Raw genomic sequence first — 19314 nt, 5'->3', positions numbered from 1 at the left:
CTATGAATGAATTAAGCAACTTCTATCCTCTGGAATAGGGATGCAGGTGGCGCTGTGGGTTAAACCACAGAGCCTAGGGCTTGCCAATCAGAAGGTTGGTGGATCGAATCCCCGCAACGGGGTGAGCTCCCATTGCTCTGTCCCTGCTCCTGCCAACCTAGCAGTTCGAAAGCACGTCAAAGTGCAAGTAGATAAATAGGTACCGCTCTGGCGGGAAGGTAAACGGCATTTCTGTGCGCTGCTCTGCTTCACCAGAAAACGGCTTAGTCATGCTGGCCACATGACCCGGAAGCTGTACGCTGGCTCCCTCGACCAGTAAAGTGAGATGAGCGCCACAACCCCAAAGTCGTCCCTGACTGGATCTAACGGTCAGGGGTCCCTTTAACTTTACCCTCTAGAATAAAAGTAGATTTTTATAATTCTACATTTTGGCTAGTATATCTCAAGAACAAACCAGTATTATGTCTCTGCTGTTGCATATCATTATATTTAATGGTTGCATTTACATTTGTTTACTTATTAGTTCTTTCTCTTCAGGGCATTATTCACTATGGGCGTGACAACCACGAAATAGAAATTTTGCTGTTCCCAGAAGTCCTTGATTATGTATCTAGAATCGACAGAGTACTGAGTTTTCCTGGAGGGTCGCTTCTGTTAGCAGGCCAAAGTGGAGTGGGCCGTCGAACTGTTACTTCATTGGTTAGTCACATGCATGGAGCTGTTCTCATTACACCGAAAATTTCCAGAGGCTATGAAATGAAGCAGTTTAAAAATGATTTGAAACATGTAAGTTACAATATATATATATTATGTTATTCAAGCTTGCTTCTCAAAAAACTTAAATAAAGGAAAATCACTATTGAAAGATTCCATATCGGACAATCTGTTGTTTATAGGAAGTGAAACATTATGCTGTGTGCTATTTATACGTGCCAAGCTGAACTGGATGGTGCTATATATACCTTCCTAAATTATTTTAAAGTGGTCTTTATAAATGAGTAGAAATTCAGGGATTTTCAGTTTCTTTTGTTTATCCATTAGCTGCTTTAGTTTGGACAAGATTTCTGGATTAATACCATTCACCTTTTAAAAGTGTTATCTGTCCCTCCCATACTTTTGTGTTTTGTTTCTTTCTTTCCTCAATCTTGTCTGTTCTATTTTGAGGTGTATATCTGACTATGAGGAGGAGAGTATCATTAGAAATATATCAACGGTCTCAGTAACTTCACATCATAAACTATTTTTTTCTTTAAAATATTTTGAATTATTTAATTATTTTATAACTTGTCAAATGAACCTTTGTTGATTTGTGATGTTAAACACAGTAAATAAACCAGAAACTGCAGTAAAATAGTTGAGACCAGGCACCTCTCACTGCATTTAGCCTCAAATCATGTGCTTATAGCTTATGTGTTGAAATATTATGTGGCTTGCTGCATTTGTTTATACCATGAAAATATAGATCCTATGTAATCCTAGGTTGAAGTGTGAAACAGATCTTATTTTGAGAACTTTAGTTTCATTATTTCAGATAATTTATTAGTGATGTTTCAATTCTACAGGCAGGTTGATATATCTTCCCATAAACAATCTATTCCATTGTTCCAGGTGATGCAGCTTGCAGGAATTGAAGCTCAACATGTTGTCTTGTTGCTTGAGGACTATCAGTTTGTCCAATCCACATTTCTTGAGATGATCAACAGCTTACTATCGTCAGGTGAGATTAAAATAAGAGGTCAGTGGCCTACAATAGGGCCTGATGTGATGGTGGCTGCAAATTTCAATAGGCACTGAATTCTAGTTGTGTCTTGTAAAGTACAATGGCCTTCAAACATATCACTTTTCAATAGTTCAGTGGTACAATAATTGATCTACAGTATGTGATTTCCCCCAGCCCTGGCTTGTGTTCTCTTCTTCCTCCTCACGTTTTTTGGAAGCTTTTACTTCCATTGTGGATTAACTGTTGTTTGTATTGTTGCCTGAAGCAATATGGACTGTGGTTACTCTTAAGTTAAGAACTAGCCAGAATCTCAAACAACTTTGAACTATGATATAAGATCTTGGCTTGTTCCAGAAGCTGGTTGTCATAGTTTCCTGGTAACTGTGGCTGGGAAACCATGGCCAATTGGACATTTCCTGGCATCATCGTGGCTTACAAAAGAGAAGGATTAAGGAGCCTGTATCCTAAAGCAAAAGGCTAGTTAGGATTTCTTAAGGAAATAGTAAATTAATTGTTTATTTTATAGTGATATGGAAGAGTATTGGCTTTTCCTGTACAAATTTTTAAAATTTCAGCTAAAAAAGGAGAAAAATATACGACTATTGTATTTTCCTTTATCTGGTTTTATGTTCGAATTAAAATATTTTCAAGTAAAGAAATTATAAAACATTTATTTAATTGTTCACAAAATGGAATGCTGAAAATGATTTTAGTAATTTTAGATTTTTTAAAAAACCTGTTCCTGAAATAGGTGAGGTTCCTGGCTTGTACACAATAGAGGAATTAGAGCCACTCCTGTCTCCTCTGAAAGATCAAGCATCACAAGATGGATTTACAGGACCGGTTTTTAACTATTTCACTTACAGTAAGTGAATCACAGTATGTATGTATTTGTGTATGCATGTGAGTCATTACAAAGGAATCTGGGGAGAAACATGGCAATTTTACAAGTATATATGATAAAAATGATCTATTACTAAAATTTGATATGCATTAGGTTATACAAACACATAATAATTGCTGTCCTACTGGATACTTTTTCAAAACAGAATCCATGTCGCCCAGAGGTGGGTTCCAAATCTTGTTTGTCTCCTGCTTGTGGCTGTGATGTAAAGGAAGCAAGCAGGCGCACAGCCCCTAATATCATATAAAATGTTATGTAAAGTGTTAAGCACAACGTTTATGATTTACAAATACACTGTATACATTTTAGGAATTCAACAGAACCTTCATGTTGTGTTGATTATGGATTCTACTAATCTGAACTTCACAATAAATTGTGAAAGTAATCCTGCCCTTCATAAGAAATGCCAGGTCCTCTGGATGGAGAGTTGGTCTGAAAACAGTATGAAAAAGGTAAGCACAGAGAGAAATACTGAAGTTCCATTCAGTGTATTTAATGCCCTCTAGGATTGATTTCTGTTGCTTCTGTATTCATATACCTCATGTACCTCGGGTTACAGACGCTTCAGTTTACAGACACTTCAGGTTACAGACTCCACTAACCCAGAAATAGTACCTCGGGTTAAGAACTTTGCTTCAGGATAAGAACAGAAATCGCACAGTGGCGGCGCGGCGGCAGCGGGAGGCCCCATTAGCTAAAGTGGTACCTCAGGTTAAGAACAGTTTCAGGGTAAGAACGGACCTCCGGAACAAAGTAACTTCTTAACCCGAGGTACCACTGTATTCAAAGTTGCGTAATTTTATTTAATTACTGAAGTAGAGGGATAGCAGTTATTGTGAATGACAGGCTAGGAGTGAGCAAGAGGACTACTATTCTATGTAGATGTAGTCTTTATTTCATCCTAAATGGTTCAAGACGCGTTTCACTCATCATCCTTTTACCCACAACTATAAATGCCTACACCTACTTCTTCATTTTGGCATCTGCTTCTAAGGCGTGGAAGCAGTGTAACCTCGAGATACAGCACAATTACTCTAAGTGTCCCAGCCTTAATAAGCCTTTTCCTTGTGCTCAGCTCCATTTTCTTAGAACTAACCACTCGAGGAGCATCCAGGATTCTTTCTTAAGCTTGGAATGGGTGGCACCCATGCAATGATAGTTTCTTGGTAAATATCTACTTGCAATAAAAATATCCAGTGATACTATTTGTTTTTATCTTAAACTTCATGTTTTAGATACCTGAAATGTTGTTTATTGAATCAGATGAAAAAGAAAAAACTAAAACTTCAAAGGAACGCAGAAAGAAGAATTCTGGTGAGATCTTTGCTTATTAAGCAGTTAGAGTAACTTTCAAAATTGTTGTGTAAGTAACAAGAAATATTGAAGACATTTAGGCATTAAATTATGATCCATTGTATACAAAATTAGTAGACCAATGATATAATTTGATTTTATCAACCTTGAGTAGAATTTCAGTAGGAAAAGTGACCTGCAGAGATAATGTATATGCAGAAGATACATAATAAACACAATTGTAGTCAAGATGGGTAGTACTAGAAACTAAAACCAGCAGCTTTAAATTTACTCTAATACTTTTAAAAGAAAATGCCTGGGATGACAGTTTCTTCTCCCATGGATGATGAAGATCCTCAAGTGGAATCTAGTTCAACCTAGTGTCTGACGGCAAGAAACACAGATAGTTTGAGGAAGTAGCTCTCTTATGTTTCAGTTTGTTTCCTGCCTTTGTCCAGAGTAGATCCTATGAGTCTATTCAGCTACATCCTACTCAGAGTTGACCAACTGAAATTAATCAATGTTAATCATCCCCACTTCTACTGTGGAAGGTCATGTGGATCCAGAAATGGCCTCCACAGTCACTTAGGGACTTAATGTTAAGACAGTGTTCATGGAAGACAAACTTACTCGGCTACGAATGATCGTCAAAGAAGATGAAGCCTGCAACTTTCTGCTTCAAAGCTGATACCTTCAACTGAGCAAATATCTCACACTCCTGCCAAGTACTGCTGAATCCCCCGCATGTACAAACTTTTGTTAGAGAAATGGACAATAGACGAGTCATGTTGTAGACCCTTTGGCTTTGCTCTGTTTCTAACCACCCACTTGCGGCTGGGTCTTTCTCTAAACAGAATCCAGATGGGGCATAGGCTGCTCAAGACCTGGCCCAAGCACTTACTGCAGTTTCATCCATTGTTCCAAATTACACCAGCAATCGGATACAGTCGTACCTTGGAAGCCAAATGGAATTGATTCCAGAAGTCTTTTTGACTTCCAAGGTGTGGCTTCCGATTGGCTGCAGGAGCTTCCTGCAGCCAATTGGAAGGCCTACCGGATGTTTGGCTTCCAAAAGAACGTTCTCAAACCGGAACACTCACTCCTGGGTTTGCGGCGTTCAGGAGCCAAAACGTTTGACGGCTAAGGCGTTTGTCAACCAAGGTACGACTGTACTAACATTTGTTTGCTATCAGTGTCCATTGCCATATAGGTCTCAGGCAGGGCTGAGGTTGCTCATGTACACTATACAGCAGCTTGTTGAAAAGAAGCCTGGGCCTACTGGGGGGTGGGATTACTCTCCTCAATTGATTGGCAGATGAGAGGCACATGGAGGAACAGCTCTGATGACACAGAGGATGTAATATACCTCACTCAACCCAGGCTATTTGAGTCCCCTCAAGGTTCTTTTGAGGAGGATTGCCCAAGGTTTTCTTTCTTGCCTTGTCAAGCTGTTGACTGCATTACCACTCCATACCCCTCAGGCTTTTCAGGTTAAACACAGACATTTTGAAAGACATAAAAGGCATTGTTGTGCTATTTGTCTGTAACTTGACTTGGCTCCTGAGGGGAGAGGAGAGCCACCTACTTCCTCAAAACTACTGTGTGTTCTGCCTTTGAGCGCCAGGTGGAACTCATTCCCGCTTGAGAGCTTCAAATCATTGAAGGAGAAACACCTTTTAGATGAGAACAACAGGTCCTTTTCTGCCATGCTTCAGATAATTTGGTTTTTTGTTATAGTTGTGTTTGTATATTCTTTGCCGACATATAAATGCTGATTTTCTAAACATGTTTCATAGGTGATTCTGAGTTCCTTAAGTCATTTTTGATGATCCACAACTCATGTAAACCCTATGGAGCTACGCCCAGAAGATACTTGACTTTCCTTCATATGTATCGTGCCATCCATAATGGCAAAAGAGCAGAGCTGATAAAAAGGCAAAGCCATTTGCAGGTATATAAGACATAGGTTACTTTGGATTTACATTATCTTTCCAAAACAATGTGTTTGTCTTGGATTTTTTTTCTCCAAATAAGGTGTTGTTTCTGTATATTTCTTACTAGCTAAATGACATTTATTCACTCTCCACTTGTCAATTAGGCTGGAGTAGCTAAACTGAACGAAGCAAAAGCTCTTGTTGATGAATTGAACAGGAAAGCTGAAGAACAAAGTATATTGCTGAAAATGAAGCAAGGTGAAGCTGATGCTGCGCTCCAAGAAATTACTGTTTCTATGCAGGTAACGTGTATAAATGTAAAGTTGCAAATGCATTACAGGAAGGTTGAGAATGGAGACTGTCCAGTTGATAGCATGCTGGTAAAGATGCTCAAAAAGATTAAATGAAGTAATCAACAAGGCATAGAAAGGTGGAGAAAAAGAGTGCAGTTAGTAAAGAAAGGTGAATTCTCTGAAGAGAGGGGAGCAGCCCCTTCAGTGCTGGCTTTTAAATGAGCCTTGAAAACCTATTTATTCCGAGCTGCTTTTAATGATGGTGCTGTTTTGAATTTTTTAAAGGGTTATATTGCTGGTTTTAAACATGTCGATTGTAAATTACTCCCTTTAATTTCATAAGAGTACTCTGCTGCTTTTTGCAGTGTTTTAACTGCTGGTTTAATTTTCTTGTATATTTGACAAGTGGTTAATGCAAGCTGCATTGAGAGTGCTTTCCTTCTAAAAACAGCAGTGGACATGTGCCGGGGTGGCATTGCTCACTTAACCTCCCGACAGACGAGCTACTGCTCTTATCAGGAAGGGACAGGGTGGGGAGGGTGCAAACACACTGGCAAGAGCGCCAGATTGGCTTCACAGATGTGTATGTACTGCAATGACCTACCTGCCTGCCCTCTTCCTCCCAGTAACTTGTTGAGAAGTCATTCTACCGTGATGTCCACTACTGTTGAAAAGAGTGCATGGAAATCTGGAAATAAATAAAAATAAAAATAAGGTGGTAGGAAGAGAATAGCATGAAGCAAAAACTGATAAGAGATTTCTGCAGAAGCCACCATTGGCAGAGAAAAACGGCAAAATTTCTTGCCATTGTCAACATTGCAAGATTTAACATGTTGGATCTAATATAAAATTGTTCTTAGGGCTGTAGGACTTCTGAATATTAGATCTGTTATCTTGAAATATATGAGGTTTTATATTTTGATTTTATTCTGTGAACTCCCCTGAGACCTCCAGGTATAGGGTGGTATATAAATTCAATCAATCAGTCAATCAATCAATCAATCAGTATATATATTTATAAGGAGAGAGAGAGAGAGCAACCTAACTGTGGCTGACTGCTGCTGTGCTATAATAAGGGCTAGGTTGAGTCTTAAGGCCAGGGGAAGCAGGGCTTTTATCTGATCCTGTGAGCCTCTGCATCAATGCACCAGACTGATCTGTGCACTAGTACAAAATCACCATAAAGGGTAAAAGTCCTCATGTTGTGGTGCAGTATTCAAACCCAAGAAATGGGGGGACCCCATGTTCTTAGCTCCTGTGGATAATACCTATTTTCTTATAGGATGCAAGTGAACAGAAATCAGAAATGGAGAAAATAAAACAAAAAATAGCGCAAGAAGTTGTAAAAATCGAAGAAAGAAAAACGATAATTGAGGATGAACTGAGAGAGGTTCAGGTAATAACAATGGAACTTTATTGGCTTTAGATCCTGGTTTATAAAACACAAAGAACATAATGGAGCTTCGTGGAGCTTTTATTTGTGCTCCATTATTTTCTTGATGTGCAATCAAGAATGAGTTATGTATATTTTAAGGGGGCAAGTACTGAAAAAGACATGCTTGAGTGCATAATGGCTTTGAATGTTGGCTAGAGTAAAAACAAAAGGATGTGAGCATCTCCATTTATTTTCATGTTAGCTTCTTAAAGCTAACTTTGGTCCCCGTAGAGATAATCTCCATGGCATGGCTGGATAGGCCATTAAATTAATGGGAATAGGATTATTTTCTTTCTGACGGAGCAGCAAGACTTGGAGTGATTGGAGGGGCAGGAAGTTAGGAAGAGATGAGTATTGGGGTAAGAAGCCTCTCTCAGGCTAGTATCATGTTGCTTCTTATCACTTTTTGAGGGGGTCTCTGCTGTCATGTGACATGCTCTCAGTTCTCGGCCTGGAAGGTACATAGCTGTGGCTCCTCACTGACTCCTTACTTCTCCTTTCCATTATCTTTTCTTCTTCATCTTTGCTTTCTCTTAGCAGTCTCCTTATTTTCTAGTGTTCTGGTCCCAGTCTAGTTCTTTCCCTTTTTGGTACTTTTTATGGCCCTTCAGCTATATTGTGGAACTATGCAAATTCTGGCCCCAGCATGAACCAACAGCTTCACGCCCAACAAGGAGTGAAGAAACTAGCCACGTTTATGGCAGTGAAATGAGGAACGGAAAGAGCACACTTAATAAGCAAGGGACCAAGGGGTGGGGTTGGGAGCATAGCAGAACGTGGAAAGGTTGTTAGTGGTCACAGTGGGAAAATTGGACAGGAGAGGGAGTACAGTGGTACCTCAGGTTACATACGCTTCAGGTTACAGACACTTCAGGTTACAGACTCCGCTAACCCAGAAATAGTACCTCGGGTTAAGAACTTTGCTTCAGGATGAGGACAGAAATTGTGCTCTGGCGGTGCGGCAGCAGCGGGAGACCCCATTAGCTGAAGTGGTGCTTCAGATTAAGAACAGTTTCAGGTTAAGAATGGACCTCCGGAATGAATTAAAGTACTTAACCCGAGGTACCACTGTATTGCTTATTATTGCACCCTCTGCCCAATCCCCTCTCATCCATTTTTCATAAACAGTGACCATAAGACCTAAATTAATATTTCCCACTTATTGCCACCTGCTTTTAATTAAGCTTTGAGATTATTGAGACATCGTAGCTGCAGTTAAAAAGGTGAAGTTAAAGTTTTGTTAAAACTAATCAACTTTGGTAACTTTCTTATTTGTCTTGTTTTAGCCACTGGTTAATGAAGCTAAGCTAGCTGTTGGAAATATCAAACCAGAATCTCTGTCAGAAATCCGCTCCCTGCGTATGCCACCGGACATAATTCGAGATATACTAGAGGGTGTCTTACGGTTGATGGGCATCTTTGATACATCGTGGGTGAGCATGAAGAGGTAAATTGAAGATTTTATTTATTTATTTCATTTTGTGTAGTCTGCCTCTCAGGACAGAAATCCTTCCAAGGTTGCTTACAAGTGACGTCAACAAATACATATTAATAAAATCACAATAAAAATATTGAAACCCAAGTCATCAGGATTGGGAATAGTCCAGATCAAGCAGAATCTGATCCCTTAGCGGATGGTGTTTCAGGGTGGTAGCATTTTGCTGACCTCCCAGCAGCTGAGTTTGCTGACCTCCCAGCTGCTGCTTATGGGGACAGAGGGGTTGGGGAAGTCAGTCCAATGCAAACACATTGGCAGGAGTGCTAGACTGGCCCTGCTGGTGCATTTGCACCACACTTACCTCCCTGCCCCCTCTCCCCCCAGGAAGCAGCAGTGATGAGATATTGGGATTAGATATCTGTGTATCTGAAGAAGTGTGCATGCACACGAAAGCTCATACCAAGAACTAACTTAGTTGGTCTTTAAGGTGCTACTGGAAGGAATTTTTTTTTTTTAATATTTATTGCAAATTTTAAACAAAAGAAAATCACCAGACATATACAATACCATCACCAAGAAGTAACAGACAAAACATAAGTAAGCAAAGACATAAACATAGAATAAAAAAGATCACAGCTGTTCATACATCATTTTTTCATGACATTTTGGACTTCCTCACATCTCCCTTTCCTGCGTTCTCCATAATAAAGTTATAAACAGCAATTTATTACCTTATTTCAGTTCTTATTTTATAGTTCTCATATATTATGCCTCAAACTTTGAATATTTTTATCAAATACTTAACTGCTTGGTTTAAACATAATATTACTTCAAGTTTCATCTTTATCTTAAATTCCACTTATTCTCATATATCTTTCAACTAAATTGCTGATGTCATGTTGTTTCCTTTCGTGAATTTTTTTATTTAGATATTGGGAGACCAGGTAAGTGCCGTCATGCTGTCTGCTGCTGCTCTGACACCTTGCTTGCTTGCCTACCTCTCCTAGGAATAAAATCCAGGGGCGGGGGGAAACTATTATTAAGAAAAACAACTTGGTTGTATATCTTTTCCAAGGATTATGTATTTTGTTCTGAATACCAAAGAAAGACCATAGCGATACCTGTTATGAAGTGCCCACTTCTGCCTTTGTATTCAGTCATTTAATATATTTTGCAGTTTTCTTGCCAAAAGAGGCGTGAGGGAAGATATTGCAACCTTTGATGCTCGAAATATTCCAAAGGAAATCCGTGAGAGTGTGGAAGAACTTCTAGCTAAAAATAAGGGCTCTTTTGATCCAAAGGTAATTTCTTTGTGAACTTAACAATTTTATGAAAGTGTGCTTTTCAAACTGCTTATTTGTTGCTTCTACTTCAAATTGCAATCCTATACACACTTCCCTGAGAGTAAATTCCATTTAACTAAGCAACACTTACTTCACAGAAGACACACATAAAATTACTCTGTACTGTTATGCTTGACTACTCAATTTTCAATTTATTTTTAAATCTATTGTAACACAGTTTGAAGCTGTAAACATTTTTGTGGTTTAGTACATTGAAAGGCAGAATAAAGAGCTAGTAAAAAAGAACTATAAAATGAAATAATAAATACTGATTAAATGAATTACATTTTGGAATCACCCATCATTCAACGTTACAGAAATGGTGGGAAAGGGGAAAACTTTATTTATTTTTATACATTGAAATGACAGTGCTGCTTTGTAAGTTAATCATGTTATTGGTTTAATGCAGGATACAATTTCCAGTGATTCTGTATTGCTTATTTTATGTGTGGGGATGGAAGCACTATATTTACAGTATAGAAGTGTATTTAAACAGTTAAAATGGATGCATGCCTTCTCACGATAATATGAGTATGTTTCAATATTTCAGAATGCTAAAAGGGCCAGTACTGCAGCGGCACCCTTAGCTGCATGGGTTAAAGCCAATGTTCAATATTCTTATGTCCTGGAACGAATTCAACCTCTGGAAACTGAACAGGCAGGCCTTGAAGCGTAAGTAGGAGAAGAAGAGTTTTGGATTTGATACCCCGCTTTATCACTACCCTAAGGAGTCTCAAAGCGGCTAACATTCTCCTTTCCCTTCCTCCCCCACAACAAACACTCTGTGAGGTGAGTGGGGCTGAGAGACTTCAGAGAAGTGTGACTGGCCCAAGGTCACCCAGCAGCTGCATGTGGATGAGTGGAGACGCGAACCCAGTTCCCCAGATTACAAGTCCACCACTCTTAACCACTACACCACACTGGCTCTGATGCACATTTTTAACAGTATTTTTTACAGTAATTTTTTTACATTTTTTACAGTAATGCACATTTTTTTACAGTTGCTTTTAATTCCTCAACAGTAATATGAAACCAATGTTTGGGTTCCTGAAGTGAAGACCACGGCCACAGTTCTCTTTCCCTGGTCCTCCTGCTGCGTTAACCTGGGATCAAGGCATGGTTTAGTTTAGTTTTACATTTGAAGCATAGGACTAATCTGATGGAAGAAGAGTTTGACTCAAGTCTGAAAAATAAATTCAGCATCCCTATGAAATACAGTTTGGAATCAAACATTCTTTTTGCACTGGTTGTTGTCTACTCTTGGTCTATACCAACAGTTGTTGGCACTAGGAAAATATTTCGTTAACGTATTAATCCAATTAGATATAATAGGTATCTCATTAGGCCAAGGCTGCAATTCTGTGCATACTGCAAGTGTCATTCTGAGACTTACTTTCAAGTAAGCTTGCATAGTGTCATGGGCCCATTAGATCTATTGTGATCTGGCATGGTTTGAGATCCCTAGATAAGAAAGGAGAAGAAGTGGATTGGAGGCTCGTTGGTTGGGAGATGCCTTCTCCTAAAGCAGCCTTTCTCAATGATGTCGTTGAACTACAACTCCCATCACCCCTAGCTAGCAAGGCCAGAGCTCAGGGATGATGGGAGTTGTAGTCCAACAACATCTGGGGACCCACAGGTTGAGAACCACTGTGACCTAAAGCCTTTGCCCAGTCTTATGCTAATTCTTTCTTAATTTGGGAGACTAGTCCTGCCATGGCCTTGGTCTCACCTTCTTTGCCTACATCTTTCTGGCAAACCACCTGTTAGCTTCACTGGGGGGTTTTGCTGCCATGTTGAGATCTCTCAGGCCTGGTATTGCCACCGAGGTAGAGACTGATGCAGGTGGAGAAAACCAGGACTTGAGGGTTCCTTCTTTGCTTACGTTTTGTCTATGTGGCATATTCCATCTTCAGCCCAAGAGATTCCCACACAGCAGGGTTAAATCCATATGCTACAGATCCCAAACATTGGAAACATCCATCTTTGAAAGGTGCCTACACGTGTGTGTGTTGATTGGTAAGGATCTCAATTATTATTCTTAATATATTTCAGTAATCTTAGGAAAACAGAAGACAGAAAAAAGAAGCTAGAAGATTTGGTTAATTCTGTTGGTGAAAGGGTTGCAGAATTAAGAGATAGGTATGTATTTTTCATCCAGACACTTTACAGTTTTAATTAACTGATTAGAACTTTTAATTATGTCCCATCTATTGGTACTTGTGTACAGAGTGGGACAAGAATACCTAAAAAATAATCTCACCAAATATATATCTCAACCAAACAAAGCAATCTATAGAAGAGGGCCTCCTGCAGGCACAGTTCCATCAGGATTCCTCCAGAAGATGTAGCAATTAGGCATTTAGTGTAGTGGCATCTACTCTTTCAAATCTCTGCTGTTACATACCAGACAGGTCCTACCTTTTATCTTTTCAGCACCAGTTGAAGACTTTTGTTTTCCAATAGGCCTTTTAAGTGGAAATTTCTCCACCTGCCATATCTGTATTGGACTTAAATTATTATTATGTACATAGAATCATAGAATCATATAGTTGGAAGAGACCACAAGGGCCATCGAGTCCAACCCCCTGCCAAGCAGGAAACCTTGTTGATGTTTTTTCATTGTTAAATTGCCTTGAAATGTTTTACAAAAAGTGACCATTGCTATCCTTTTGAAATTAAAAAAGGCCTTATGTTGAAACACATTCTTTTGTTCCTTAAGTCTTAACAGTTCATTTGCTCCACAGGTTCCAGGCCAGAACAAGTGAGGCAGCTAAGCTTGAAGCAGAAGTTGCTAAAGCACAAGAGACAGTGAAAGCTGCAGAAATATTGATCAAACAACTTGATAGGGAGCATAAAAGATGGAACTCACAGGTTGGTTGCTTAAGCTTCAATAAAAATATGCCTTTTCTTCTTCAAACTTAAGTCAGTGTTTTATTTTCAGAAAGCTTAAATATCTCTGTACAGTATTCTAGATTCAGGTAGATAGCCAAGTTGGTCTGATGCAGTCAAAATAGAAATAATAAAAAATGGTCCAGTAGCACCTTATAGACCAACTAAGTTTGTTCTGGTATAAGCTTTCGTGTGCATGCTTTTCGTGTGTATCTGAAGAAGTGTACATGCGCACGAAAGCTTATACAGAACAAACTTGCTTGGTCTATAAGGTGCCACTGGACAATTTATTATTATTATTTTTTTATTCTGTTAAGTATGACATTCTACAGTAGAGTAATTGTGTGGAATTATTTTACTGTTGCATATTCCTTGGCGTTCACCTCTTACTTTCAGTTTTAGTTCTTCTGATTTTGGTTTCTTAGCAATTAATTTGGGGTTCCTTACTGTTGAATAACCATAGCTTCATTTCACACACCCATCTTCTAGTGAAGGCAATAGGTGCCTTCAATAGCAGGCAACATGAACAATGAATTTATTGTCTTCTGTTGTGACACTATAGGCTGTGGCCCATCTCTATGCTAGGTTTGATTGCCTTAAGTATTAAAAACTATTTAAAGGCCCTGAACTGACTTTGGGAGGCATACTTTTATTTTCCAGTTCACCTATTCCATAGAAAGGACCTCCACTTCATCTACAGTATCCAGTGGTACCACTTTGGGAAGTTACTTCTTGGCCTTACCTCAGTTTTGGGGCTATTTTCAAAGGTTTTGGTAGCACAGTTCTCTCATTTTACAATTACTTGGAACTTGTCTAACACAAGATTCAGCTCACACAGTTATCTACTATGCTTTTCCCAATCCCCAGTGATGTTCTGTGCTCAGTAGAGATTCACTAGGTAAAGGTAAAGGGACCCCTGACCATTAGGTCCAGTTGTGACCGACTCTAGGGTTGCGGCGCTCATCTCGCTTTATTGGCCGAGGGAGCCAGCGTACAGCTTCCGGGTCATGTGGCCAGCATGACTAAGCCGCTTCTGGTGAAGCAGAGCAGCGCACGGAAATGCCGTTTACCTTACCGCCAGAGCGGTACCTATTTATCTACTTGCACTTTGACGTGCTTTCGAACTGCTAGGTTGGCAGGAGCAGGGACAGAGCAACGGGAGCTCACCCTGTCATGGGGATTTGAACCACCGACCTTCTGATCGGCAAGTCCTAGGCTCTGTGGTTTAACCAACAGCGCCACCCGCGTCCCCTGAGATTCACTAGAGAACAAAAAAAATCCTTCTATAAAAGCTTTAGCACATGATAGTGAAGAAACTATGCCTAGCCTATACTTGCCTGCAGTATTTTCACAGGCATTTAAGCTGAAGTCATTGCATGTGAAGATGGAGTGGACGAGATGTGTGATGGGTCCAGTATGTATTTCTACATGTTGTCTGTCTTGTCACCCGGAAAATTATTCAAGGCTGAGGAAATTACTAGTGTGGCTATATTATTATTTAATAAGACTGCTGTACTCATGTAAAAAAAAGAATCACTTAAGTACACAAAGAACTACAGTATCATGTTGGAAATCTATTTTCAGGTTTCAGAGATAGCAGATGAATTGAGCACACTGCCAATGAGAGCTCAACTGTCTGCTGCATTCATTACTTATCTTTCTGCTGCTCCTGAAGATCAAAGAAAAGCAAGTTTGGATTCATGGACAAAATCAGCTAATCTGGAAAGTAGGTATTGCTATATCTTTGATAGGAAAATAAATAAAATATTAATCAGAATCATAAGGTATAATTATGTGCTATTGAACATTGATTAGTCAGTAGTGTTGTTCTGGGAAGCCAGAGTTGTAACTCCTTTATTCAAACATAGTCATAGGGAACCTCTCTACATCAAGGGAAAGGGGGGGGGACTCCTGAAACCTAGAACTTGAACAAAATAATATCAGCTACTCTCTGCTTAGAAACAGATAATCTGTTTTGACTTTGGTGTGTGAATTGTGCTTTACAATCCAATGAAAGCAAGTTATGTGTTCTATATAAGCGGTTGTCCCTCCAACCAGCTCTCAGTGATCAATTTATTTTATGTATGAGGCCCCTTAATGAAATAACACACACATATGGGGAGGTAACCACAATTTAATATGCCCTAGATGCTCATCCGAATGGTGAGAAGCCATACAAACATAAAAAATGCTCTAGCAAATTTAATGGAATTAAAAGAAACGTCTTCTGTTTGTTAGAATTTGATCTTATGCGATTCCTGAGCACAGAGAGTGAGCAATTGATTTGGAAAAGTGAAGGGTTGCCCTCGGATGATCTGTCAATAGAAAATGCCCTTGTGATTTTACAGGTAAATTGTATTGCTTTTTTATTCTTTTGGAGGCACTGCCTGTGTAGCATGATAGTACTCTCATACTGAGATAAGTGTGTGCAGTGGGGAAGGCTACAACTTGACTGTCTAGGGGGTGCAAGTGAAGAATGAGGTTGTCTGTCACTTTTTCTTCTCAGTGCAGTCTTTTAGATCATTTTCTGCCTCTACTCAATGTTGTCTGTGGAGTGGAACCATGATCCCATGAATACTATATTAGATTATCTAGGAAATCTTGGGCTCCTTCGTGAGGAAGGGTGGCATATAAATTTAATAAATAATAAGTAAGTAAAACAGTGTCTCCCCAAGTGAACTATTAAGCATTTAAAATTTCTTTCCCTGCATTTGAAATCCTGGTAATAGTTGAATATCTAAGAAGGATACTGCAATGTTAAATTGGGAATGCTTTACACATGTAATTTTATCTCCTATCTTTCCCTCCCCCTTCCTGTGATACCTTTTTTTCTTTATATACTATGATTGCTGTACCCAATGCAAACATTTTCAGCTTTTCATTACTTCCTTTTAGGATGATTAATGGGGTGTTTTTATACAAACTATATAGTTGTGTAGTTTCTTTCAAACATGATTGAAACACATTTCTCCCCCCTCCTTTTTTTTTAACAGAGTAAAGTTTGCCCATTTTTGATAGACCCATCTTCCAGAGCTACTGAATGGCTGAAAACTCATTTGAAAGAATCACGCTTGGAAATCGTCAACCAACAGGTCCTATTTGAATCTTTCAGATGGTTCTTTAATATTGGAAAAGAGATCCCCTTATTCTCTTAAACCTTTTTTAAATTATAAATTTTCCCTCCACTGATCCTGCAAAGATGAGCCTGCTTACGCAAATACCTGATCTGAAAAGAATTGTCTACATCTGCAGTGTTTTATTCCCAATTTGGGGGTGGGAGTTGTGGCAACCCAATTTCACTTCTTCCTCATTGGGTTCAAAGGCATTTAAATGACAGAGGCATTCATATTGCTCCAAATGTCTTCTTCTGCTGTTTAGAGGGCCAGTGTTCACCTTCCCCTCCACCTTGTGGCTAATGTTGCAGGTGACAGAGGTGCTGCTCAGTCGAAGTACTGTACCAGATTTTTCTGTTACTAGAGGAGGAGATGTGTAGCACAAGAGCCCATAGTTTGGCAATGCTTCCAAACCGGGACTGTATGTTTTAATACAGCCTTGATAAAAATTGTTTCACTGTATTTTGTTTCTGAAAAATGTCTTGATGATGCATTTATTTATTTTTCCTATCGTCGACTTAATATGTTAATATTGACGTAGATCGAACAATGGTGGTAAAATTTTATTTGCGCAGGATGCCAACTTCATTAACGCTCTTGAGCTGGCTGTGCGATTTGGGAAAACTCTCATTATACAGGAAATGGATGGAGTGGAACCTGTGCTTTATCCATTGCTCAGAAAGGACCTTGTTGCACAAGGTAAATTTCCAACTTTAATTGTGGCAGGAATACAATACTCTCCCACCCTCCCGCCCACTTCTCAGTCAGATAAATGAACAAATCAGTTTAAAAGTAACTGTGCTGTTTGCATGGATTTTTTTTAACATGGATTTTTTTTAAAAATCCGATATATTTTAAAAAATTATATCATCTCTAAAAATTCTCGCCCGGCTTCTAGTTCACCCAGGTCTGGACATGAAACAATAACCTCTGATGTTGTTTAACTGAGGAAATAGGAACAATTCAGCCATGCAGAATTCCCCTCTGTCTGCTTTGCAGATGGACACTTTTTCACGAGCTACAGAGTATGGGTTCTTTATTATTTTGCATTTGACCATCATGCATTGGTAATGTTTCACAGCTTGTTATAAAAATATGATTTATATTTTACAGTGAATTGGTGCATCCACAAATCCTATTTGGGATTCAACATTTTTACAACAAGCAGGTGAAATTTATGTGGTAAATAAGTAAAATCAGTGCACGTCCTTCACCTGAAACAATCTGCCAGCTGATAGATTATACTAAGGTTCACATTGACCTCTTCACAACTGGACATTTATTCTTAATTGCACAATTATCCTTAAGAGACACTTCGTTGCGACCATCTTTGGTCCACAGTTAGCACAGCAAGGACTCACCCTGGGTCTGATTCATTCCATGTTTGTTCAGTTGGTCAAATTAAGCAGGGTTTAAGATTATTATTATTTGCTATTTTTTGTTATAATTGGATTGCCAATCAGTTCCAGGAATACTTACTTTCAAGAGAGGAAGCAGGATCTTCTTGTGTCAGTGTACACAAAGACTACTTGTGCTGTTTTGCATCTGGTTCAGGATATGGTGGTAGGTTACCAATAGCATATCACAGATGTACCGTATTTTTCGCCCTATAGGACACACTTTTCCCCCTCCAAAAATGAAGGGAAAATGTGTGTGCGTCCTATGGGGCGAATGCAGGCTTTCGCTGAAGCCTGGAGAGCAAGAGGCATCGGTGCGCACCGACCCCTCTCGCTCTGCAGTCTTCAGGAAGCTATCCGCAAGCCTTGCGACCCGGGGAAGTTCCCGCAGGCTCGCAAAGCTTGTGGGCAGCAGCCTGCAGCCCGGAGCCCGGGGCGCCCTCCAGAGGATGCCTGGTGCTTTGGGAAGGTGTCCGCAAGCCTCCCGCGCCTGGTGGGAGGTCCCGCCGGGCGCGCGAGGCTTGGGGCGGCAGCCTGCATCCTGAAGCACGGGGTGCCCTCCGGAGGACGCCCCGTGCTTCGGGAAGGTGTCCGCAAGCCTTGCGCGCCCAGCGGCAGGCCCCCCGGGCTCGCAAGGCTTGCAGGCAGCAGCCTGTTCTGGGGGCTGGGGTCGGGGGAAGCTCGGGCTTCCCCCACGCCAGTCCAGTGCCGGGGGGGGGGAAATATTTTTTTTTTCTTTATTTCCCCCCCCAAAAAAACTAGGTGCGTCCTATGGGGCGAAAAATACGGTACTCCATTATTAGTGCCTTATACTATGGTGTCTATCAGTACACCATACTTTGGTTCACATTGGGTAGATTAGTAATGGGAATTGGTTACAGGTTGATTGTCCAGCCTACTGTGTTATTCTAGGCAGCCACTAGATATACAGCAAGAAGGTGTCGATAGTGAATGGGTCATTTGCCCATTTTCTTGCATACTTTACTTTCTTGTGAATACAGTGGAGCTGATATTATGTTAATTATTATAATAATTATTAGATAATACTGAGCATGTAACACTTTTAAAAAAATTGTTCATCTTGGTATGTTTTCCTCCTGCAGGTCCTCGATACGTTGTACAAATTGGTGACAAAATAATTGACTATAACGAAGAATTCCGCCTGTTTCTATCAACCCGAAACCCAAATCCTGACATTCCACCCGATGCAGCTTCCATTGTTACAGAGGTTAACTTTACAATAACACGGAGTGGCTTAAGAGGGCAGGTAGGCATTCATATCTCCAGGAGTGATACTTTTCATTTTAACCTAAAGACACAGGGCTTTATACCACTGGTGGAAGATCCTGATTTCTTTCCCTTTTGTACAGTATTAATGCTTGTATCACAAAAACCTGTAAAGAAAAAATGGCCACACCTAAACTTTGGCCAACCACTGTTTGGTGACAAGGAGATGGCATGGGTGATGAAGAAAATGAGAAGGTTCTGAGAACATACAGGTGGTTCTGTAACCACAATGATAGCGCTTATGTTGATGAACATATTTTGAGCTAGT

The 19314-nt window shown here is 39.8% G+C and overlaps 1 protein-coding gene across 3 annotated transcripts in view; it reads left to right on the top strand.

Moving 5' to 3' along the window:
- Positions 1-19314, top strand: part of DYNC2H1 (dynein cytoplasmic 2 heavy chain 1) — a 164829-nt gene that overhangs the window by 61618 nt on the left and 83897 nt on the right. For all 3 annotated transcript variants that reach the window (XM_083499074.1, XM_083499072.1, XM_083499073.1), the window contains 18 exons: positions 538-786; positions 1609-1717; positions 2472-2585; positions 2934-3076; positions 3860-3938; positions 5714-5868; positions 6016-6153; positions 7427-7540; positions 8866-9026; positions 10195-10318; positions 10911-11032; positions 12413-12499; positions 13105-13231; positions 14834-14975; positions 15488-15597; positions 16243-16341; positions 16938-17061; positions 18863-19026. In XM_083499074.1, the coding sequence (XP_083355200.1) occupies positions 538-786; positions 1609-1717; positions 2472-2585; positions 2934-3076; positions 3860-3938; positions 5714-5868; positions 6016-6153; positions 7427-7540; positions 8866-9026; positions 10195-10318; positions 10911-11032; positions 12413-12499; positions 13105-13231; positions 14834-14975; positions 15488-15597; positions 16243-16341; positions 16938-17061; positions 18863-19026 (2361 nt within the window). The remainder of the gene's footprint in view (positions 1-537; positions 787-1608; positions 1718-2471; positions 2586-2933; positions 3077-3859; positions 3939-5713; positions 5869-6015; positions 6154-7426; positions 7541-8865; positions 9027-10194; positions 10319-10910; positions 11033-12412; positions 12500-13104; positions 13232-14833; positions 14976-15487; positions 15598-16242; positions 16342-16937; positions 17062-18862; positions 19027-19314) is intronic.

This window comes from Podarcis liolepis, assembly GCF_965112155.1.
Source record: "Podarcis liolepis genome assembly, chromosome: 4".
NCBI lineage: Eukaryota > Metazoa > Chordata > Lepidosauria > Squamata > Lacertidae > Podarcis > Podarcis liolepis.
This window is presented reverse-complemented; position numbering and strand designations above follow the sequence as displayed.